This window comes from Carcharhinus amblyrhynchos, chromosome 31 (assembly GCF_965287045.1).
Source record: "Carcharhinus amblyrhynchos chromosome 31, sCarAmb.v2.hapA, whole genome shotgun sequence".
In the NCBI taxonomy this organism is placed as follows: Eukaryota; Metazoa; Chordata; class Chondrichthyes; order Carcharhiniformes; family Carcharhinidae; genus Carcharhinus; species Carcharhinus amblyrhynchos.
This window is the reverse complement of record NC_137354.1, coordinates 10,932,980-10,958,333: the sequence shown is the minus strand read 5'-3', so window position 1 is coordinate 10,958,333 and position 25,354 is coordinate 10,932,980. Positions and strand designations below refer to the sequence as shown.

General features: G+C 42.7%; 1 protein-coding gene across 3 annotated transcripts in view; it reads left to right on the top strand.

Annotated features, from left to right (window-relative positions):
• The first annotated feature begins 2,154 nt into the window (after window positions 1-2,154).
• Window positions 2,155-25,354, top strand: part of rps24 (ribosomal protein S24) — a 49,886-nt gene continuing 26,686 nt past the window's right edge. Inside the window, exons 1-7 of one of the 3 annotated variants that reach the window (XM_080215869.1) lie at window positions 2,155-2,199; window positions 5,854-5,919; window positions 7,655-7,864; window positions 7,950-8,060; window positions 9,355-9,374; window positions 11,719-11,752; window positions 11,963-12,034. In XM_080215869.1, the coding sequence (XP_080071995.1) occupies window positions 2,197-2,199; window positions 5,854-5,919; window positions 7,655-7,864; window positions 7,950-8,060; window positions 9,355-9,360 (396 nt within the window). In that variant the 5' untranslated portion in view covers window positions 2,155-2,196 and the 3' untranslated portion in view covers window positions 9,361-9,374; window positions 11,719-11,752; window positions 11,963-12,034. Of the gene's footprint in view, window positions 2,200-5,853; window positions 5,920-7,654; window positions 7,865-7,949; window positions 8,061-9,354; window positions 9,375-11,718; window positions 11,753-11,962; window positions 12,035-25,354 lie in introns of those variants that run through there. The other 2 variants (XM_080215871.1, XM_080215870.1) reach the window with 2 other exon arrangements.

Genomic DNA, 25,354 nt, shown 5'->3' with positions numbered 1-25,354 from the left:
AGAAGTAGGACTAGGGGGCACAGCCTCAAGATAAAAGGGGGGCGGTTTAGAACGGAGTTGAGGAGGAACTTCTTCACTCAAAGGGTGGTGAATCTCTGGAATTCTCTGCCCGTTGAAGTGGTGGAGGCTGCCTTGCTAAATATTTTTAAGACGTGGGTTGATGGGTTTTTGATAAGAGAGGGGATTAAGGGTTATGGGGAGAGGGCGGGAAAGTGGAACTGAGCCACGACAGATCAGCCATGATCTTGTTGAGTGGCGGGGCAGGCTCGAAGGGCTAGATGGCCTACTCCTGCTCCTATTTCTTATGTTCTTATGTTCTTATGATTTATCATTGTTACATATATTAGTGTACAGTGAAAAGTATTGTTTCTTGTTCTACAGACAAAGCATACTGTTCATAGAGAAAGAAAGGAGAGGGTGCGGAATGTAGTGTTACAGTCATTGCTAGGGTGTTGAGAAAGAACAACTTAATATAAGGTACGTCCATTCAAAAGTCTGATGGTAGCAGGGAAGAAGCTGTTCTTGAATTGGTACATGATTGCAGACGTTCGTATCTTTTTTCCTGATGGGAGAAGGTGGAAAAAGTATGTCTGGGGTGCACGGGGTCCAGGATTATGCTGGCTGCTTAATTCCATTCATTAGAAAAAGAACTGGACAAGCCACATGAATACTGTGGCTACCAGAGCAGGTTAAAAGTGGATGTTTTGAGTCTGTACAACTTCTTTGAGGGGAAGAAGAGTCACATGGACTCAAAATGTTGCTTTCTCTGTGGATGCTGCCAGACCTGCTGAGTTTTTGCAGCATTTTCTTGTTCTTATGTGCCTTGAAACATTCATTCCATCCATCACTGACACTCAGTGGTGACAGAGTGCACCAACTACAAGATGCACTGCTCACTAAGGCTCCTTGGATGGGAACACCATTATTTGCAAGTCACTCTCCAGGTCACAACAATCCTGACTTGGAACTATATCGCTATTCCTTCACTGTCAATGGGTCAAAATCCTGGAACTCCTTTCCAAACGAACTGTGAATGTACCTACGCTACATGGACTGCACCGATTCAAGAAGGTAGCTCACCACCACCTTTTCAAGGGCAATTAGGAATAGACAATAAATACTCTCCTTGCCAATGATGCCCCAAACCATGAATACATTTTTTAAAAATAGATCCAGTGGAGAGAGCCAATTCACTCCACTGATTTCTGGTATGAATGGGTTATCTTAAGAGGAAAGGCTGGACAAGCAGTGACTGCATGGTTTAAAGTTTATTTTGTGGCGTCACACATAGCCTTACATGAAGTTATTGTGAAAATCCCTTATTTGTCACACTCAGATGCCTGTTCAGGTACACTAAGGGAGAATTTAGCATGGCCAAAGCACCTAACTAGCACGTCTTTCAGACTGTGGGAAGAAACAGGAGCAACCAGAGGAAACCCACGCAGACACGGGAAGAATGTGCAGACTTCGCACAGACAATGACCCAAGCTGGGACTCAAACCTGGGTCCCTGGCGCTGTAAGGCAGCATTGCTAACCAATGTGCCACCATCTGTAAATTAGCTTAGAGGAATGAGCGGTGATCTTATTGAAACAGATAAAATTCTGGAATTAACCTGCTGTTGTGAGATTTCTTATTCGAGGATTGAGGGTCCCATTACCTACTAATTAAACAGCAACCCAAGCTGTGTAGAAGCTTGCTGCACAAGGCCTTAGCCTAAGAGGACTTCAACCTCCATTTCAATGTAGGTTGATCATTGAGAACCATAGCAATGATTTAAAATCATGTGCAAACTATGTATAGATTAAGCCTGTTGTAGCACCACTCTGAATACTTCAAACAACTCTGAATAAGAAAATTAAATGTATACTTGAAAGGGATAACAAAAAAAAATCAGAGCTCTGGGGAGAGGATAGGGGAATGACAGAGTGGGCTAGTATAGGTGCAATGGGCAGAAGGGACCTCCTCTTGTACTGTGTGGTTCTGCACTGAAAATACACAGTGGGCAACAAAGGGGAAAAATAGACACGTACTTCCAGAAATGCACGTGTGGTTATTTTTAACTCTATGGGAGCCCTTTTTGAAGCAAATTGATGTTTCCAATCAGGCAGCTGCGCTGGCCCTCCCGAGGGCATATGATTGACAGGCGTGGGGTCCTAGTTCCTTTTCCGAGCTCAGCAGTGAAGCGGCCGCCGCGATGGTGAGTGGAGAGCCAAGCTAATCCGTCCTGAATCACCGCCATCCCCGGCTATCCGCCCCCGGCTCCTGTTTGGATAGTCGGCCCAGCGTCTCCTGGGCGCTGCGGCGTGTTTTTAACCGGTCGGTCTAATTTACCGGTGTGAGGGATGGAGTCGGAAAGGCGCCGCTTGCGCTCTGGGCCTGGTTCCCCCCCCCCCCCCCCCATTTCACTGCTGGGCCTTGGGCTAGTACTGAACCCAATCCAGGGCTCAGCTTTTTAAATATGAAGCGGCGAGGGAGACACCCTAGGCACTGGGATAGTTTATATTTCAGCTCCAAGCCAGCAGAGCTCGGTAGAACTTCAAAAATGTGTAGGTGAGGCGGATTGACTATGTTAAGTTGCTCTTTAGTGGCCCAGGTTGGGGAGGGGGGTGGAATTAGTCATGGTAGACATGTGGGGTTACAGAAAGAGGGCCTGGTAAGGTTGTCAGACCCAAATAACCACTTTCTGCACTGTAGGGATTCTATGACAACTTGTTGATGGAGCTGTTAATATGAGCTGGTAAACACGCACATCCCCCTCTGTATACATCCCCCACTAACGTATTTCTCAGTTCTGCCCATGTTAATTCGATTTGTTATTGCCACATGTGTTAGCATACAGTGAAAAACATTGGTTCTTACATGTAATATGGAGAAAACATACAGTTCACAGAGAAGGAAAGGAGAGGGTGCAGCATGTAGTTCTACAGTCGTAGCTTGGGTGTAGAGAAAGATCTGCTTAATACTGGGTAGGTCCATTCAGAAGCGTAATGGCAGCAGGGAAGAAGCTGTCCTTGGGTCAGTTGGTACATGACTTCAGACTTTGGTGTCTTTTTCCCAACGGAACAAGGTGGAAGGGAATATGTCCGAAATGCACATGGACCTTGTTTATGCTGACTGCTTTTCCGAGGCAGAGGGAAGCGTAGTCAGTCAGTGGATGGGAGGATTGTGTGATGGACTGACCCTTTGTAGTTTCTTGTTGCCTTGGACAGAGCAGGAGCCATACCAAGCTGTGATACATCCAGGAAGAATGCTTTCTATGGCTGATCTGTAAAAGTTGGTGAAAGGTGCAGCGGACAGGCCAAATTTGCTTAGCTTCCTGAGTAAGAACTTGGTATAATTTGTCAATAGAGCTGTTAATATGTGAGCTAGTAAACATGCAGCCCTCCCTCTACTTACAACCTCTGCTAATTTTTTTTGCCTTTAGCTCTACCCATATATGTTCCACATTGTTCCTCAGTACGGTGTTAATTTCCTCTTTTAACCAGCAGTGCACTGAAGGTGAGAGAAGGAAAGTTCAATGGAGATATGAGGGACTTTTTTTTGCCTGGAACCTGCTGTCAGGGGTGATGCTGTTGCAGGCGGATATGATGGGGGTGTTAGATAAACACCTGAGTATACAAGGAATAGAGGGATATGGACTAAGGGCGGGCAGGTGGGATTAGTTTAATTTGCTGTCATTTTCGGCACAACATTGTGGGCCAAAGGGCCTGTTTCTCTGATGCTCTATGTTCAATGCAGCTCCACTGCCTTTACCATTTTGTCTGTCCTTCCTAAACTCTGATACAAGCCTCCCTCATTCAGACTGAGATTCATGTCCATTGAATGCTCCCAATTTTTATGTTAATGTAAAGTAACTTGAGGGTGTAGCAATATTGACTTCAGGGGCTGTTGGCTACTGCGAAGTAAGTCCTAATCTAGAAAGGGGTGCTCATTTTGAGTTTGTTTCCTGACAGGAAAACAAAACCTATGCAATTTTTATGGATAATGCAACAGTGCCATCTTTAATGAATGTATGGGGAGTGGTAATATTGGGAGGGAGCGGGGAATGACTGTTGCCTGGTTGTAAGGATGCACAGACTTTTGAATGGTGGGAGGGGCTTGTCGAACATTGATTTAGACGATGATTTGCAGAGAATGGGGCCAGTGTGATTGACAGCTCTGCCATGCTTTCAGACTCTGTGTCAGGGACCCAGGTTCAATTCCGGCCTCAGGCCACTGTGTGGAGATTGCACATTCTCTCTGTGTTGGTGTAGGTTTCCTCTGGAACATGGGGTTACAGGGACAGGGCCTGAGTTGCAGGCTGAATGGACAGAATGGCCTCTTTCTGCACTGTAGGGATTCTATGACTGAGACATGGCGTAGAGGAGGTTGCTAACATAAAGGGAGAAGCAGAGTGTGGATGGTGGAAGAGCAGATGAATTTGAGGACTCTGTGGGCTGGAATCTAGGAGGAGGGCATTGAAGATGTGGAGCTTCGAGCTGATCGTAGCATTTAATCAGCAAGGGTGAGGTAGGGATGGAGGTGGACAAACTGGCAGAAATGGTCTTGGTGATGATTAGGAAAGGGTGTTTGATTCAAAGTTTGTGTCAAAACATGCATTTTGTATTCTGGTTCAGTGTGGCCTAGAGGACTAGAAAAGGGATTTAGTTGTGGGAGGCGAAGAGGGGGATTGTTCAGGCCAGAAGTTGTAAAGCATGTTAATGTATCTTTTCAGTTGGAAAATGTTCCCGCTTGTCTTTACTTGATAACCAATGGTCCAAGACAACCTAATATTGAATTGCTTTAATTGTCCCAGTTTTTGTTGTACAATCTTAAGTAGCAGGAAGGTTTACACTTAGATTGTGCCCCATATGGTCTTTAGATATTCCAAAGTATTTTACAACAAATTAAAGGTTGGTCAGTGTTTTAATGCAGGAATTGTAGCAGTCATTTGGCGCACAATATGGTCCCATGAATAACAGTGAAATACAAAGCCAGACAATCTCTCTCTCACTGATTGTAGTTAAGGGATACTTAACGGTCAGGTGACAAGGAGAACTCCTGTTCCTTGAAGTAATACCATAGGATCTTTAACATCCACCTGGAGGAGATAGTCATTGACTTCAGGAAGCGTAATGGAGGACATGCCCCTGTCTACATCAACGGGGCGAAGTAGAAGTGATCGAGAGCTTCAAGTTTTTGGGTGTCCAGATCACCTGCGAGCTGTCCTGATCCCTCCATGTGGGTGCTATAGTTAAGAAAGTCCACCAATGCCTCTACTTTGAAGAGACTTAGGAAATTTGGCATGTCATCTACAACCCTCACCAATTTTTACGGATACACTATGGAAAGCATTCTTTCCGGTTGTATTGTAGCTTGGTTATGGCTCCTGCTTTGTTCAAGACCACAAGAAACTGCAAAGGGTCGTGAACGTGGTCCAGTCCATTGTTCAAACCTGTTTCCCATCCATTGACTCTGTCTACACTTCCTGCTGCCTCAGCAAAGCAGCCAGCATAATCAAGACCCCCACGCAGTCCCACCATTCTCTCTTCCACCTTTTACCATTGGGAGAAAGCTGCAAAAGTTGGAGGACACATACCAACTGACTCAAACAGCTTCTTCCCTGCTGCCATCAGACTTTTGAATGGACTTATCTCACATTAAGTTGATCTTTCTCTACGCCCTAGCTATGACTGTAGCACTACATTCTGTACTGTCTTCTTTCCTTCTCTGCATGTGAATACACGTGACAATTATTAACCAAATCAAATCAAGGGGCAGGCAGGGCTGTGGTTTAACAGTGCCTCCAATAGTGTGGCATTCCCTCGGTACTGCATTATGTCTTTAAATGTTTGCTGTTTCTACTTTTTAGAACGACACTGTGACCATCAGAACAAGGAAGTTCATGACCAACCGCTTGCTCCAACGCAAGCAAATGGTAAGTAGAGATGTGTTGCTATTCTCTCTTTTGCATGTTTTATTTCTGTAAGGATATAAGGAAGCTCACCTGATATCAGTTTTTTGCCCTCACATTTGCATCAGAGTAAGGGCAAGTTTCTTGTCTTGGCACCTTCTGTTTCTCCAGAATGGCAAGTTTGTGGCCTTGCATTTTCCTCTGCTTTGCTGTGCACTTATTGAAACTGAGACTTCTCAACTGTCCCTTTTTGACTTTTTCTTCATCAAGGTCTCATGTCGAACTCTCTTCTTTCCCTTCACTCTCCAATATTTGACAAACAAAAATATACTGTTGTTTCAGCAATGTTTCCTGCTTCCTCCTCTGTGAAACATGGTCATGATCTTTCACTTAAGTTTCTCCATTTTAAAAAGAAAATGTCCATGCAAAGTTTGTAAAATTGTATTTATGGGAATCTGAGGATAATTGTAACCATTGGTAAATAGTTCAGCTTTGCTAGTTGGCACTGAGTCTTCAAGAATTCAGTCCCCTTAGTGAGCAACTTCAAAACTCCTTAAGCAATATATCTGTTTACTGTTTTTCACCAGTGTTGGCAGACTGCTGCAGCATCCAGCCCTCTGTGCAGATTTAACATGACAGTGTAGATGGGAGCTCAACATTAGAGTTCCTGATAGGTTAAGTGAACGAGCAAAGGTTTGGCAAATGGATTTCGATGTAGAGGAATGTGCGCTCATTTACTCGACCTAAAAGGTATGAATAATGATGCACTGGAAACAGTGGAGGTCCAACGAGATTGGAGATCCAGGTACACATTGTTCAAAAGTCACGAAAGGGTAGGGAAAATAGTAGAAAAGGTGAAGGGAATACTGACCATGATATCTGGAGAACTGGAATACGAGGGTGTAGAAGTCATGCTTCAGATCTACGTGGCCTAATTAGATCACACTTGGAATACTGTGAGCAGTTTGGAAAACACACCTTAAAGAAGGATGTATTGGCCTTGCAGGGAATGTAGCTTGGATTTATCAGATTAATGCCTGGACTCTGAGGATTTTGTTATGAGGGATTACACAAACAAGGGTTGTATTGCCTCGAGTTTAGATGGTTAATGGCCGATTTGTTTGACGTTTTCAAGGTACGCGGGAGAATGGATGGGGTAGGTGACAATATATGCTGATTGGGGAACCTATGAACAGTAAACATTGTCCAAAAATTAACTGACCTGATGAAGGAGCAGTGTTTCAAAAACTCGTGATACCAAATAAACCTATTGGACAGGTAAACTGCTGTTGTGAGGCTTCTTATTGTGCCCACCCCAGCCCAATATTGGCATCTCCATGCCAAAAATTAATGCTAGAGCTTTTGACAGTGACACAAATCACTGCCTGATTGTATCATCTTATATCCCTTTTGGAGTTTTCTCTGATTTTAGCAACTTTGTCCCTGAAGCCTGGAAAATGATGCCATACACCTGATGTGTGTACGTTTTGGTAAGACGTAACAATAGTTTAGTTTAATGTTGCCTTATACATTCTCATGCTGAGTAATTCCTGGTGGTACATCAAACATGGGAGCTCACTGGGAATTGGGGAGGGGTGGTGGGATGGGTTTAGAGAATGCACTTTCTGACATTGGCAGTGTTTTTTTGGTGCAGAATCTTGTTTCCCTAGACCTTTCTGTCAGACTCACTTTATTTTCTTGAAGTTTATGGAATGAATTTCAATATCGTGCTCATTCAAATCTTCACTTTTTAATCCAGGTTGTTGATGTCCTCCATCCTGGCAAATCCACAGTTCCCAAGGTAGAAATTAGGGAAAAGTTGGCAAAAATGTACAAAACAACGCCAGATGTCGTGTTTGTTTTTGGCTTCAGGACACAATTTGGTGGTGGCAAAACAACAGGATTTGCCATGGTCTACGATTCCTTGGATTACGCAAAGAAGAATGAACCCAAGCACAGACTGGCACGGGTAAGAAGGCAAATAGCCATGCTTCGGTGGTGTTTGCGGATGCTTGGCTCCATATTAACAGGTTTGTGCCCATTGTGTTTTTAAGCATGGACTGTTGGAGAGAAAGAAGGTTTCCAGGAAACAGCGAAAGGAACGCAAGAACAGAATGAAGAAAGTCCGGGGCACAGCTAAAGCAAGTGTTGGTGCTGGCAAGAAGGTATGAAAACTGTCGCCCAAGAAAATGAGTTTGTGCTTTGAGTTCTGTTTCACAATTACGTTATACTTTCTGCTTTCCATTTGAGAGCTTCATGTTTCAGTTTTTGTCCTTTTTTTGTTCGTGTCTGCTATCTTTTTTTTCCTTCCGGACCGTAGAAGGTAATTGATATTGTTTTCGTGTGTAGGTGCTTTAGTCAACAGTTTACTAATAAGCTTGGCTTTCCTGACAGTGCAACTGAATCTCAATTATAAATACGTGTGTTTATAGTTGACTGTTGTGGCATGGCATTTGGTAGAAATGTCATTTCTCCCACTCATGCTCACCCCTTAACATAGCATGGTTTTAAAATAGCGCATTTCTCAAAACCCCACAATGTAGTAATTTTGCACTAGAGGCGCCACTTACTAATGTGACTTAGCACAGGGGCATTTGAAGATTTGCCTGCAAGCCCCTATTATCCAGTCTGCCAAGCTCAAGTTGCTTCCATCCACCAAATTAACGTTGCCATTGAATTTTGGACTAGGAGCACTGGTAAAGACTGCTCTCTAGTCCTTTTTGAGTGCAGCAGTAAAAAGAATTGAAGTTTCCTGTCTTTGTGAGCGGACGGACCTCATGACGGTGGCACAGTGGTTAGCACTGCTGGCTCACAGCGCCATGACCCAGGTTCGATTCCTGGCTTGGGTCACTGACTGTGTGGAGTTTGCACATTCTCCCCGTGTCTCCATGGGTTTCCTCCAGATGCTTTGGTTTCCTCCCACAGCCCAAAGATGTGTGGGTTAGATGGATTGGGCATGCTAAATTCTCCCTCAGTGTACCTAAATGGGTGCCCGAGTGTGGCAACGAGGGTTTTTTACAGTAACTTCATTGCAATGTGAATGAAAAGCTAATTGTGACTAATAAATAAAGTTTAAACTTTCATGTTCAGAGGATTCTGCTTTAAATTCCTCTCCTACCCCAGCCTTGTTTTTTTCCTGTATGGGCTCACATTAAATGCTCCCCACCTCAGCCACCTATTGTCTCTGGCTGGGTTCTGAAGAGACTGAGCACCCCTAGCTTTGACTATGTTCTTGTTTTTGTTCAACTAAACAAGAATTCACCAGCAAGCTACATGTTTTAAATGCTTGTGACATTGTGGTGCAAAGTAGTTAGTGGGTATTTGAGAGTTTGGTGTATAATCCTCCAGTTACCAAATAGCTAAGTTTTCAGAGTTCATTGTCTGATTCATTCCTTTACCTCAATCAGTCAATAACTTTGTTTTGCCTTTTTTGTTGTTCTTGTGGATTTTGTCCTTCAGAAATGAAGCATCAATGGCAGGTACTGGATTCCAAGCATGAATGTGCAGATGTAGAATGCATGCCATTTAAATTTGCATTGTATTGCTTACTGTTCACCTGCTTGGTGTTCTGCATGCTTGCAATGTTTCATGTAAATCTAGTGCGGCTTTGCAATCAAATCAGGGTGTTTCCAATTTTTCTGTCGTTGCATCAATTTTATCATGTCTGCGGGCGAGACGCGAGGTGAAAGACTGGGTTCTGGAAGTCTGAAATAAATCTGTTCGACTGCGTGTAGGGAAATTACAGATTGACAATTGTCAGTAATGTCTAAAGCAGCTTGTGTTTTGGTTTAATACCAACTGTGTTGCAAGAAACAGTAGACATCCTGCTATTTGGAATATTGAATACACACAATTATCCTCATTGTCTAATTCTTCCCCACCCCCCTCTGAATGAAGGTAAATTGATATTTCATTATCTAAACCCCCTCCCCTCTGACTGAAGGAAAGTTAATGTTTCACTGATTTGAAGAGCTGTAATTGCACCTGTAGTCATGTTACTTCAGATAAAGCAAACCTCAAATATAATTTGAGTATTATCTAAACAGAGAAACTGCTGGTGTGGTCTTACAGTTGAAGGTGGATATAAAATTGGTAGCTATTCTATCACAGATAGACTGCTACAGACATGTTATGCTAAGTACATTGTCAGTTGGTTTACATGCTGTTGATTCATTCTTTAAATGAATTCTTGAAATGGGTGTATGCACCATCTGCTGGTCATTCTAGTAGTTCACTTAAACTTTGCCAGCTTAAAGGGGTTGAACCTTTCCGAGCCAGTTACTGAACCTTAGGCCTTTAACTGCCCACAATATTTCAGCAAGATATACATAATGGCACCTTTCAACTGTAAAACTAAACATCAGACAAAAATAAAGCATTGACTTATAATCCAGTGTGAAAGGGGTGAATGGGTGGGATGAAAGGGAGTTAGAAAAATTGGCTTGATGTTCATGTATCAAGCTGATCTGTGCTAACCCATCAGTCACCTCAGCATATATATGTGCCCTCTTTATTGTGTTAACTTTGGCCTCATCCCCCATGAACAAAAGACCCCCCCCCCACTAAACAAAAAGACTCCTGTCCTCCACTCCGCACTAACATGAATAAAAATGGATATGCTCTATGGACAAGAAGACGACAAGCCACAATATAAGGGCAAGGCATCACAAGGGGCAACAGGGGTTAGACGTGAGCCAAACAAAAAATGTCAGTGCAAGTGGAAAAGGGGATATGTTCTGACGAATGATTAAATATTGGGCTGTGTGGTGAAATTTGGCTCATGACTTCCCTTTATAGTAAATTAGTAAGTGCAGAAGGAACATTTTGGGATTTGTATAAACGCCGTGGTTTATCTGCAGTGCGTGTTGAATTGATGCTTGGTTGAAATCAAATTCAAGGCTTTAATTCCTTCGCTTCCTTGTTACCTGAGTATTATAATATCTTTTCATTAGCTAGTATTTAGTCTGTAATATTTCGGTCTTATTTCTAAACTTGATTTAACTGAAGTATAGCGAATCAATCTGCTATGGGATGCAACAGCTTTTATTCTTCTCTTGAAATGTAGTATTGTCTTGATCATTGAGGTTGTCTTATTGTCACCACATTTTGCTGCTTACGCTTGCACAATCAACATGTTTCAGTCTGAAAATTGATTTAAGGTAAAGATGCTTGGTGCTATAAAATTTTCACTGCCCAAATCTGTCCAGTATGTTATTTCAATGACTAATTTTACATCGAACTACTTCACGTTTTTTGGAATGTATGACAATATGTGGGAACTCATAATAAGGTTTGTAAATTAGATTAATGTCTGTGACTCCGCTGCTGCCTTTCTCCTTTCCTTGAGGTTAATTAATTTTTTTTGTACTGGTTAATTGGTGAAGTACACTTGCCCATCTTGCTTGGGAAAGGATCGCATGGTAAGCTGGCATTTTTGTAACGGTTGCTGTCCACAATGAGTGAAATGAAAGCTAGAATGTCTGGAAATGGAAGATTTGGAATATTGTTGGAGGTGAATTCAGTTCTTAAACAAAAAGATTTTTGATAGTTGGAAGCACTCAGTGGCGTCCAAATGGTGTTTTGATTAGTAGCTGGGAGGTATACAACCTTTCTAGGCACTACCTCCTCTGATTTCCTCTCAATCCCTCTCTTTAAATAGCACAATCATGTTTAGCCCAGCACATCACCTCCCTGCAGCAATGTGAAAAAAGTCTTTGATTATGAATAGATGCTCTCGTGTTTTGCTACGAAATTACTTTTTAAAATATAAACTAATAGAGCTAATGCAGATGGGCTAATTTTGATTTATTTTGTTTGCCACAGTAACATGGGAATGACTTTGAAGGTTCCTTGAAATGTGAGTAATAATTTAAATAGAAAACTGTTATGCTGAAGAATAATTTCTCTGATGGAAGTGTAGCTGTTACCTTATAACTTTTTTAAAATCTGCATTTAAAATGTTGAAAATGATTCAGATTGTTTTTAAGGACGCAGTCTTTAACTTGCATATCACTGATGTAAAGATGCAGACTTCTAACATTTCTTTTTCCTTTTTGTTTGCTGACAGATTAAGTTATCCATGGATCACCACCTCTAATTATTTGTCTGCGTTCTCAAATAAATTCTATAAAAAATGAAATGCTGTCATGCTTTGTGTCTACGTGTGTGCAGTGTCCATGCTAGAGTTCGAGCTGTTGAGGATTGATGACCCACAGCCTTAAAATGAATCTTTAGTTGATATTACTTCAGAGAGAATGCACATCAGGGTAGAGGGCAAATTAATTTTGCAGCAGTCATCGGGTAGCATATGGCATAGTGGTTAGCACTGTTGCCTCACAGGGCCAGGGACCCAGGTTTGATTCCTGGTTTAGGGCACTGTCTATGTCGATTGTGCACGTTATCTCTATCTGCGTGGGTTTCCTCCGGGTGCTTCAGTTTCCTCCCACAGTCGAAAGATGTGCTGGTTAAGTGTATTGACCACACTAAATTCTGCTTTAATGTACCCAAAGAGGCATCAGAGTGTGGCAGCTAGGGGATTTTCATTGCATTGTTAATGTAAGCCTACTTGATACATTAATAAATATACTTAAACTTATACAAATGGGTAGAAATTAAATTAGCTGCCCAGTACCCTTGCAGGCAGTGAACCAGGTGGTTTTATCGCATCAGTCTTGTCTAGGCTTTAAACCAAACCCAAGAGTGTGTTTACAATCTGCAGTGCTTAATATAGTTCAACGGTTTATGCATTATATTAGCAGCCTGAAAAAGGCCGGCAGTTGGAGCTTAACAAAATTTATAATGTATTCCTGTTTAAAACTAACATCCCTATATTCCCCAAAGCTTGGTATCTCATCTTAGCCATCAACCCAAAATTCATCATATGTAACAATTATATGCGACTTGCAGTATTTGCCTATCCACTTGTCGAATAATCCCCACAGAGGTTTCTTTGTGTCCTGGTTACCTCTGGAGATCCTATGGGGCTATTAAGATCCACTAAAATTATATGTATGCTGCTTTCCTCGTATCACCCAGAAACATGTCAGATTCTACATGTATGAAGCTATGGTGTTTACTCCACACCCCAACAATTGATTCCATCCCCTTTCCTCACCATGGACTCTGACTTCAATTAATTACTTTGCAGCTGGGTGTCACATTTGGGGAGGAACAACCTACTTCTGTAATATCTGCTTCTGCAGCTGCCCCAGTCCATCTGTTAATGTTGGTGCAGGCTGAATGGCCTCCTGCACTGTAGAGATTCTATGATGGGCTTGTCCATGCTTTAATCCAAGCACAGCTATTCCATCTACTGCATTTCAGAAACTAGTTTAAAGTTTCTTTGTTAGTGTGACAAGTAGGCTTAACACTGCAGTGAAGTTACTTTGAGAATCCCTTAGTCGTCACACTCTGGTGCATGTTCGAGTACACTAAGGCAGAATTTAGCATGGCCAATGACACCTAACCAGCATGTCTTTTGGACTGTGGGAGGAAACCGGAGCACGGAGGAAATCTATGAAGATGGGGAGAATGTGCAAACTCCACACGGACAGTGACGCAAGCCGCGAATCAAACCCTGGTTCTTGGCGCTGAGAGGCAGCAGTGCTAACCCAAACTTCAGCTCATCCAAAGTTCTGCTGATTTGACTTGCAAATAGTCCCATCACTTTTGTTTGTCCTTCATGCTGTACCTTGATTTTAGTTCCATTCCTGTCATGGCCTTTCTCAGGTTGGAAAAGGCCCAGTTACATACCATGAGAAATATGCTGAGACTTTTTTCCACTGGAAAACGATTACATCATCTCAGCCAACAGTTGGATGGGTAGCATAATCTTCAAAATTTCCAGAGTGACCTTGTCCACAGGAAATATAACACATGCCTGAAAAATATAGCTAAATGTGTAGTGAACTTCCTGCCTTTTAGGCCTGCACTCTATACAGACTGAATTCTACTGATGGATAAAGCAAATTCTCATCAAATGTCTTGCTAACTTTATGGTACATAGTTGTTGCCTAGCCATTGTTTTGATGACTTGTTCCTCTGGGAATTCATTTCTTTATTAAACTTCACTTAATTGTGGTTGATGCTATATATTCTTATAGGCTTTTTACCCACCCCAAGTTATTTAATATATTTCCTGCTAATAAAAACTTCCCAGTGATGCTGGAAATCTGAAACACAAACAAATGCTAGAAAGTTAATTGTGTCCCGTAACCCTCTATCTGATTTGGAGTTGCTTGAAGTTAATTGACATGACTACCTGCCCCCAACCCCCAGTATTTAAAACACCGAGATCATTTTTGTCTCTGCTTTTCGCCAGTTAGAAGTTCAGTTCTGAAAGACACCGTACATAATTGTAAGAATATTCAGTCTGGCAGCTGTGTATGGGCAGTCTATCGTTCATTTTAGTGAGGAGTCCAAAGTGAACCTGTGTAATGCATTTTTAAATATTTCACTAGCTTTACTTGCTTTAAAAAAAAGTATTGGAAAGAGGAGCTGTTGTGGGCCATTTGGCCCCTCAAGCTCCATCATGTAGATCTTTGACCTGCATTATCTCCACTTTCCTATCAGTCTCCATCTTGACTGTATTCATTAACCTTGTGTCAATGGCTTTCTGGGTTAGAGCATTCCAAAGAATCATAGAATCCCTACAGTGCAGAAGGGGCTATTTGGCCCATCCACACTGACTACAATCCCACCCAGGCCCTATCCCCATAGGATCTTTAAGATGCTCCTTAAACCCTTACACCTCAATCTACACTCCTGTGTGATTCTAGAGAATGTTTTATACTACAGGTTCCAGATTAGTGCAAATCTTTGGCTGCTGAGCACTTGGGCTCAGATGTGTAACTGGAGGATGCATGTAGATAAGTGGGCTGGGAAACATTGAATGTGAGCTAAATAACAATGTTAACTGGGGCATCAAATAAGATACTACTTTTACAATTATATAACTACAGAACCTATCTTAGATAAGGATAGAATTCCAAGTAAACAGGCCCCCTCGGTTTTTGTTGGGAACACATTAGATATAGTCCACTATGAACAGGAATTATAAAAAGCTACAAGTTTGGATATGACAGTATGGTAGTCTTGTGTATATCATAACACAACTTGCATCATGGTATCCCAAAGAGCCTAAATATTTAGAGTTATGGGATGGTTCAATTGTTTCAGAACTAAACTCTAGCTTTGTTTATTTTCCTTATTTCAAAGTTTTCTAAAATATTTGAATTAACAGGAGTCAGCTGTATTTATACATTCAGTGAACACAAATATTCAAATTGTCTTAAAACAAGTTTATTTGTAACATTTTTACAGAAATAAACTGCGAAAAGAGGCCATTTGACCTATTGTGTTTCTGAAGGTTATTCCTCTTTCACCCCCCCCCCCCCGCCCAAAGGATGGGAAGTGTTTCCTTCTCGAGTCTTTATCCAATTTGCTTTCCCCCTCCTTTCAGTAAGTATCAGAATCCTACAGTGCAGAAGGTGGCCATTTGGCCCATCAAGTCTGCACCTACCACAATCCCACCCAGGCCTTATCCCCACAACCCCATGTATTTACCCTAGCTGGACCCCCCTGATACTAAGGGGCAATTTAGCACAATCAATCCACCTAATGTCACATCTTTGGACTGTGGTCGGAATCCAGGGGAAACCCACGTCGGTGCTTTTAAAGTTAATTAGTCAGAAGTAGGCTTGCATTAATACTGCAGTGAAGTTATTGTGAAAATCCACTGGTCACCACACTCTGGTGCCTGTTCAGGTACACTCAGGAAGAAATTAGCATTGCCAATGCACCTAACCAGCACATCTTTTGGATTGTGGGAGGAAACTGGAACACCTGGAGGAAACTCATGCAGACACAGGGAGAATGTACAAACTCCTCACAGACAGTGACCCAAGCTGAAAATTGAACCAAGGTCTCTGGCACTGAGAGGCTGATTAACCAATTATCTTAAATCCTTGTCCTCTGCTTCCTGAACATTTTGATGGAAATTTTCATCAACTTCTTTTGAAACTGTTAATCATTTTGGACGCCTCTATTGAATATCTCTAGCCGCCTTATCTGAAAGGAATTCACAACTTCCCAAGTCTCTACTAAACCAAAGTGACCCACCCCTGGCATTGTTCTAATAAATTGGGTATGGTACAGGCCATAATCAAATCCTTCAGAGGAAACAATGTTCATTTAGCAGCAGTGACATCCCTCACCTCAGGTGTATGAAAACTGAAAAACGGGCCTTATTTTGGTTCAAAAAGCTGCCCAGTTTCTCAGGTGCCACAATTGGCCATCCCTTAACTTGAAGACTTGAGGTTAAGTTGCTCCCTTTCAGTAAGACTGCTTACAAGTGAAGTTTGCGTGAGCAAGTATATATTTTGGACAGCTGACTTTTTCATGCAGTCCTTTCACTTTCATGGCGTTAGACGTTAGCCTTATCACATCAACAACTTGTATTAACAAGTGCCTTTAACGTAATAAAATGTCCCGAAGTGCTTCACAGGAGCATTGGAATTTGACACTGGCCCTGGCGAGGTGACATTAGAGGAGATAGTCAAATATTTGTCCAAAGGTGTGGTTTTAAAGGAGGAACAAGAAATGGGGAAGGAATTCCAAAGCAGGATCGTGCTGGAGGAGATTACAGAGATACGGAAAGGGCAAGGCTGTATAGGATACGAATACAAGGATGGGAACTTCAAATTCACAGTGTTACTTCACGTGGAGTTGAGGTTAAATGAGAGTAAAGACACAAGACAACAGAGCTTTGGATAATGTCAAATTTACGGGTAGAGTGGGAGACCAGCCCAGAGTGTATTGGAATAGTCATGTCTGGAGCTAACCATGGATTGAATGAAGATTTCAGTATCAGATGAGCTGAGGAGGAGTGGAATTGAGTGATATTGGAGACGGGAATGGGCAGTCTTGGTCACGGTGCAGACATGTGGTCTGAAGCTCAAATCGGAGTCAAATATGGCACCAAAGTTGCCAACACGTCTGGTTTGTTCCTGTGCTGTAATTTTCTTTGTTCTTTGGATAGGGTGTTTTAGTTCAGGCAGGTAGCAGTGCAGGCTTGGAGGGCTGAAGGGCCTGTTCCTGTGCTGTAATTTTCTTGGTTCTTTGTTCAACGTCAGGCAGTAGCCAGGGAGAGGAGTTCATATCAGGGGCCAAAGACAACACCATTCCAATATTGAAGGAAATGTTTGCTTACCCACGATGGGATGTTGAACAGCAGTCATTTAGCAAAAGTGGGATTGTCAAAAGAGGTGTTTGAGATATAGACTGGGGTTTGACAGTGTACATGTACAAATTAATGTGATTTGGGATGATGTCATTGCACGGTCTGTGGAGGAGAAATAAGGTCAAAGGTAGATATTTAGGGACATCAGGTATCACATGGGATTAGGAAGGCATTACAAAGTGATTACTCTGGCCACAATTTATGACTTGGCGCTGACTCAGCATGTCAGTGGAGACTGTTACAATTGAGATGCAGAATGTTCTTTTGCCTGTTACACTGGTTTCTGCCTATAACGAGAGTGCAATCCTCTAGGATGTTTTGATAAGTCCCCAGATCATTGAGGACCTAGCAAAATACCTATCAGTGAACAACTCCTCTTGAGGTAGTCTGCCAGCCAGAAGTATCACAAAGACAGGAATAAGTTCTGTGAAGCAAGTTAGAAGACAAGAGCAAGGAAATAGAGTTCAAATTAAAACTGAATTTAACAGATTGACGCTATACTATGGGCTGCTGGCAAAGGCGTCTGTTTGGAGCAGTGGTGTTCTGCTTGTCACGACCATAGATCTGAAAGTGTGTTTGTACATGGAGATCCAAGAAGTGGGATTGAAATCCTGCAGGTTGATTCTTGTTGAAAATATCCAAGTGTGACTGACATTTGGATAGAATTCCAAGACACATTCTCCAAATGTGGAGATTGGAAACTCTCACGAGAAAGACAGCTTCAGTAAAACAGTTTGGCATAATGTAACGAGCTTCTGGCTGGGTTCTTGAGAGATCCATGGACTCTGTCTAGGTTGTATCTGTCATTCACTCTTGTGTGATGTATTCAATCAGAGTTGGTCTTTTATTTCACACATATGTCATACTTTACCTGAGCGTATTGTAATTTATTTTATAGCAAAGTATACTTTTGTTTGTTCAAAACTCAAATCTTGTGGCTTTATTCCAAAAGCAGGTGTCTTGAATACCAACCTCTATCTATTTTAAACAAACATCATTGGTCCCCAATCACATCTCTGGGTCAGACCAGGGATCATAACAAATCAAGTTTAAGTTTAAAGTTATTAATGTCACAAGTATGTTACATTAACACTGCAGTGAAGTTACCATAAAAATCCACTAGTCACCACATACTCCGACGCCTGTTCAGGTACACTGACGGAGAAGTTAGCACGGCTAATGCACCTACCCAGCACATCTTTCGGACTGTGGGAGGAAATCAGAGCACCCGGTGGAAACCCACGCAGACACGGGGAGAACGTGCAGACGCCACACAGTCATCCAAGCTGGGAATTGAACCCTGGTCCCTGGCCCTAACTGCTGAGCCACCATGCTACCCTGTAAAACAAGGTGCGTTCAGTCCTACACGGCTGGATGACTGGAGAGGCAGAAGGGTATGGTGTGGTCAGCAATGTAAAAGGCTGTAGACAGCAGAAAGGGTGAGGGATTGTTTACCTTTGTCAGTGACCTAGGATATTACTTGTGACTTTTTTATGAGCCATTTCAGGACTGTGGCAGGGGCAGAAAACTTGAGGGAATTGGGTTCAAGGAAAGGTGGGCATGGAATTGGAAAGTGATGACATGTTAAAGGACACTAGAGGAAAGGGAGGTTAGAGATGGAGTGGCAGATTGCAAGCACGGTGAGGGTCAAGGGTCAGATCTTTGAAGAGGGCTAGTGGTGATGGCAAATTTGACAGGAGGGGCAGCACCTTAGAAGACGACCTTTAACAATGTCAGCTGGTGTGGGGACTCGGAAGGGAGGTTGGGTGGCCAGCAGTTTAGTGGAAATTGGGTTAAGGGGTAAGAATACTGGTCGTGAGTAAATTCTTTCACTTGGTTTGATTATCTTAAAACGACTGGTGACAGCACTGTGAATGTGCAACACGAAAGTACATCTCATAGAGTCATAGAGGTTTACAGCATGGAAACAGGCCCTTCAGCCCAACTTGTCCATGTAGCCCTTTTCTTAAAACCCCTAAGCTGGTCCCAATTGCTTGCATTTGTCCCATATCCCTCTGTACCCATCGTACCCATGTAACTGTCTAAACGCTTTTAAAAAGATAAAATATTACCCGCCTCTACTACTACCTCTGGCAGTTCGTTCCAGACACTCAACACCCTCTGTGAAAAAATTGCCCCGCTGGACACTTTTATATCTCTCCGCTCTCACCTTAAACTTATGCCCTCTGGTTTTAGACCTCCCTACCTTTGGGAAAAGATATTGACTATCTACCTTGTCTATGCCCCTCGTTATTTTATAGATCTCTATAAGGTCACCCCTCAGCCTCCTACACTCCAGAGAAAAAAGTCCCAGTCTATTCAGTCTCTCCTTATAGCTCAATCCATCAAGTTCCAGTAGCATCCTAGTAAATCTTTTCTGCACTCTTTTTTCTAGTTTAATAATATCCTTTTTGTAATAGGGTGACCAGAATTGCACACAGTATTCCAAGTGTGGCCTTCCCAATGTCTTGCACAACTTCAACAAAACGTCCCAACTCCTGTATTCAATGTTCTGACTGATGAAACAAAGCGTACCAAATGCCTTCTTCACCACTCTGTCCACCTGTGACTCCACACTTTCAAGGAGCTATGAACATGTACCCCTAGATCTCTTTGTTCTGTAACTCTCCCCAACGCCCTACCATTAACTGAGTAAGTCCTGCCCTGGTTCAGTCTACCAAAATGCATCATCTCGCATTTGTGTAAATTAAACTCCGTCTGCCATTCGTCAGCCCACTGGCCCAATTAATCAAAATCCCTTTGCAATTGGAAATAACTTCCTTCACTGCCCACTATGCCACCAATCTTGGTGTCATCTGCAAACTTACTAACCATGTCCCCATATTCTCATCCAAATCATTAATATAAATGACAAATAACAGTGGGCCCAGCACTGGTCCCTGAGGCACACTGCTGGTCACAGGCCTCCAGTTTGAAAAACTCTCCACGGACAGAATCCAATTTTGTATCCATTTAGAGCTTGTTCGTGTTGCTTCAGTGTGTCCAAATATTAAATAATTTATAAAATAAAATTGTTCTAACAAGTTATCCAAGATCATTTTAATATCTACATAGCATTCTAACATACTATAAGAATATATTTGCATCAATAGATTGTCCTCAGGCTGGCTCATGCTGTGACATATTCACACGTGTTGGTTGAGGTATGAAATTGAAGTCAGCTCAGGAAGGTTCAAACACATTGAGATTGTCTAAAGGGAGTGATTGTCTACGATGCCTGTTCAATGCTGGCACTAGGCAAAATCATGGAACATCGCTCCGGCTCCAACACACACAGCTGAATGCAAACATTTAAGAGGAAGGAAGCAACCACATGGATTTTGGTCTAAGCCAGCATCCTGATTTAGCATTGAAGTGCCACTGATATTTGCATTCCAATTTTGGGTTCATTTCAAAGTGGCTTCAGGCATATGATCCATTATCTACAGTCTAATAAATAGATAATCAAATTAAAACAGTCTTAAGGAGCACAGCCTTAAAGGAAAGTTTATTTATTAGTCACAAGTAGGCTTACATTAACACTGCAATGAAGTTATTGTGAAAATTCCCTTGTTGTCACACTCCAGCACTTGTTCAGGTACACTGAGGGAAAATTTAGCATTGCCAATGCACCTAACCAGCATGTCTTTCAGACTGTGGTAAGAAATTGGAGCACCTGGAGGAAACCCGTGCAGACACGGGGAGAACATGCAAACTCCACACAGACAGTGACTCGAGCCGGGAGTCGAACCAAGGCACAGTGCTAAACACTGTGGCACTGTATTATTGCAAGACTATTAATCCAGAAACTCAGCTAATGTTCTGGGGACCTGGATTAGTGTCACAAGTAGGCTTTCATTAACACTGCAATGAAAATCTAGTCGCAACAGTCAGGTGCCTGTTCAGGCACACTGAGGGAGAATTTAGCACGGTCAATGCACCTAACCAGCAAATCCTCTGTGATCCATAAAAAGAATCATGGTTGGAATTAATTGGGGGGGGGGAAGGGTGGTGGTGGTGGCGTTGGGACATTGTGGAGACTAAGGGGGTTTCCTCCCACAGTCCAAAGATCTGCAGGTTAGGGTGAGTGGCCATGCTAAATTGCCCCTTAGTGTCAGGAGGATTGGCAGGGTAAATATGAGGGGTTATGCAGATAGGGCCTGGATGGGATTGTGGCTGGTGCAGACTTGATGGGCTGAATGGCCTCTTTCTTCACTGTAGGGATTCAATGAAATGCAGGGAGAAATGAGAAGGAGTGAGAATGTTTGAATAACTTTCTTGGGAGCCAGCACAGACACAATGAGCCAAATGGCCTCCCAGTGTTCTATAAGGTTTTGTGATTCCATTTTCAGCTGCTGTTGTATACTTCTGGGATGTTCTGCTTTGCGTTAGATGTCCAGCTATGTTCAAGATATCTGAGTTTTTTTGGGTATCTTTCAATTTTGTTTTTGCTATCTCCTTTTGATTTGATGTATTATTGTCACATGAATCGGTGTACAGTGAAAAGTATTGTTTCTTGTGTGCTATACGAACAAAGCATACCATTCATAGGGGGAAGGAAAGAAGACGGTGCAGAATATTGTGTTGCAGTCATAGCTAGGGTATAGAGAAATATCAGCTTAACATAGGGTAGGTCCATTCAAAAGTCTGATGGCAGCAGGGAAGAAGCAGTTCTTGAGTCGGCTGGTATGTGTTTTTGAGACTTTTGTATCTTTTTCCTGATGGAAGAAGGTGGAAGGGAGAAGGTGTGTGGGGTCCTTGATTATGCTGGCTGCTTTTCCGAGGCAGTGGGAAGTGCAGATGGAGTCAGTGGATGTGAGGCTGGTTTGCGTGATGGACTGGGCTTTGTTCACAACCCTTTGTAGTTCCTTGCGGTCTTGGGCAGAGCAGTGGAGAGGGGGACTGTGGATTCATAACGATAAATCTACCTTTGGCATCGCCAACATTTGGACCCCAAGCTGAGTCTCCTTTCAGCCAATTCTGTGGTGTTGTGTCAGGAATGATGACAAGCAAACTTCAACTGAGTGCTTCTTGATTCAGCCACTCTTTGTCCCTATCTGTGGGGTATTAGTATAAACAAGCTTTTGTCTGTTCTGTAATAGACTTCTGAGTGCTAGATGCTGTCAGTTCACATCTATTGATCAGAGCTGGATTTGATCTTCATCAGTGTTTACAGGACATCTTCTCCCTAAAGCAATACATGCACAAGGGCAGTGGTGAACACATCAATTGCGTGCGCTATGTTGTACAACGAAGCAGAAAACCAGAGGGGATTTGCAAACTGTTTACATCACACTGATTTGCTTCACAGCTGAGCTAAAACTAGCTTCATATAAGGTAGGTATTCAGTGAGAGCGGAACAAACACATCTGCCTCATTCACACCGTGGATTCTTATTTCAAAATAGCTCAACATTGGTGCAAAACTGAATTAGATTCTGTCATGTAAACAGGGCATTGGGCGATCATCGTGCCTGCTGTGCTGAACAGTAAATTGTGGAACGTGTGATGTCTGTGTGAATCATAGAATCCCTATAGTACAGAGGAAGGCCATTCGGCCCATCGAGTCTTCTGACCACAATCCAACCCAGGCCTTATTCCCTTAACCCCACACATTTACCCTGTTAATCCCCCTGACACTAGGGTCAATTTAGCACGGTCAATCCACTTAACCAACACATCTTTGGACTGTGGGAGGAAACCAGAGGAAACCCACGCAGACATGGAGAGAACTTGCAGACACACAGTGACCCAAGGCTGGAACCGAACCTGGCTCCCTGGCGCTGTGAGGCAGCAATGCTAACCACTGCGCCACCATAGACAAAATCGATTCCATGTTAAGTCAATAATGAACTGAGGGAAAGTGTTAACTTCAAATTTGTCGTGCAGCGGAAATTTGTCCTACTTTAGCAGCCAACCAGGGTGGCCATTCTCAATTATTTCTTCCAAGCACAGGATGAGTACATATTATAAATACCCATACGCAGTAAAGACTTGGATTCACTGTTTGGAACTTGCTGATTGAACCAGGATTTAATGCCCATTAAGATGGTCGAATGGGTCAGTCAGCTCAGGGCATCTAGGTTTTGGGCAGTTATGGGTTTGGCCTGTGGATATGTGTGATCCCCAATTCGGGCCTCACTAGATTCCCAGTTCCTCCTCCTTCCTACCAAGTCTGGAGTTTAATCTCTTGTGATGTCTCACACCAACAACTGGTTCCATTTGGATTAGGGACCTAGCTAACTCCAATGCGGGTCGCTAGTCCCAATGAACCAGTTGTTGGTGTGAGACGTCCCACCATTGAACGCACGGCCGCGAATGAGGGCTTTACATCAGTTTGCTGTGAGTGTGACATTTTAAAAATCCTGATTCATTTTCCAGTGAAGGAAAGGAAATCATTATTAGATGTTTAGTTTATTTATTAGTGTGTAGCCTTGCATTAACACTGCAATGTAGTTAGTGTGAAAAATCCCCTAGTTGCCACACTCCTGATCGGGTACACTGAGGGAGAATTTACCATGGCTAATGCACATCTTTTGGACTATGGGAAGAAACGAGAGCATCCAGAGGAAACCCACGCAGACACGGGGAAAACGTGCAGGCTCCACGCAGGCAGTGACCCAAGCCGGGAATTGAACCCGGGTCCCTAGCATTGTGAGGCAGCAGTGCTAACCACTGTGCCACCCGAATATGTGATCATTCTAGAGAGAACTGAATGTTGTATCAGTGTGGCTGGAGTAAGTGAAATAGGTTTAGGAAATCAGGAATCTATTGTGAAGGTTGGGTTTCGCTATTTCTGTGCATAATCTTTTATGTTTTTGGTAACCATCCTTCACGAAAGGCATAAAATTATACAATTGCTGTCATAATTGCCATTGAATCAGTAAAGGTACGACCTACTTTTTTTTGCACTATTTTTAATGCTTTCCATAATGCAATCGATTTTTCATTTGGAGCACAGGAATTAACTTTGAATTAAAAAGCTCATGCAAATAAAGAGAAGCTTTAGTTTAATTTTCCAAACTTGAATTCATAGAATCATCCTACAGTGCAGAAAGAGGCCATTCAGCCCATCTAATCTGCACCAATCACCATCCCACCCAGGCCCTTTTCCCATATCCACCACTAATCCTCTAACCAAAGCATCCCAGGACACTAAGGGGCAATTTAGAATGGCCAATCAACCTAGCCCGCACATCTTTGGACTGTGGGAGGAAACCCACACAGACATGGGGAGAATGTGTAAACTCCAGACAGATAGTCAACCGAGCTGGGATTTGAACCCAGGTCCTTGGATCTGTGAAGCAGCAGTGCTGACCAATGTGCTAGCATGCCGCCCTAAATTGTACAACTGAAAAGAATTTAAATGATCACGGCCAGTTCTTTGGTTAACCTTTCTCATTCTTCAATCGAATGGGTGCCCTAAATAAAGTTGAGAAGGATTTGAGTAAATTAAAATGTTGTGGCTGCTAGCACAGTGTTTCAATTTTGGATTTGTTCCTGAATACTAAGTCTGAATTTTCTCTACTTTGTCTTTCATTATTCCACTTCAGAGCATCAGCCTCAACTCAATGATAACACTCTCGTGTCTGGCTCAGACCAGATGTGGTTAGCACTGTTGTCTCACAGCGACAGGGACCCGGGTTCAATTCTGGCCCTGGGCCACTGTCTGTGTGGAGTTTGCACATTCTGTGTCTGTGTGGGCTTTCAGCTGCTCTGGTTTCCTCCCACAGTCCAAAGATGTGTGGGTTAGGTGGATGGGTAATGGTAAATTGCCCCATAGTGTCAGACGGATTAGCTGGAGTAAATGCATGGGGTTATGAGGATAGGGTCTGGGTGGGATTGTGATCGGTGCAGACCTGATGGGCTGAGTGGCCTCCTCCTGCACTGTAGGGATTCTCTGATTTTGTGAAACTATCTCTGATTATTTTTCCTCTCAGGTGAATATAAAAGATACCGTGATACTGTTTGACAAAGCACAGTAGTTATCCCGGATGCAGTGGGCAATATTCCGCCACAAAAAAGACAACTTTTAAAAAAACACAGGTTATCTCATCATCATCTCCATTGAGGTGAAAGTGTCGGCATTGGACTGGGGTGGGCACATCTCCCATGTGTGGGAGTTTTCTGTGCTCAAACTGGTTCCTCCATTTCCTATACTAAAATAGTAACTATACTCAAACATATTTAATTGGCTGTATGATGTGTCAATGCCATTTTC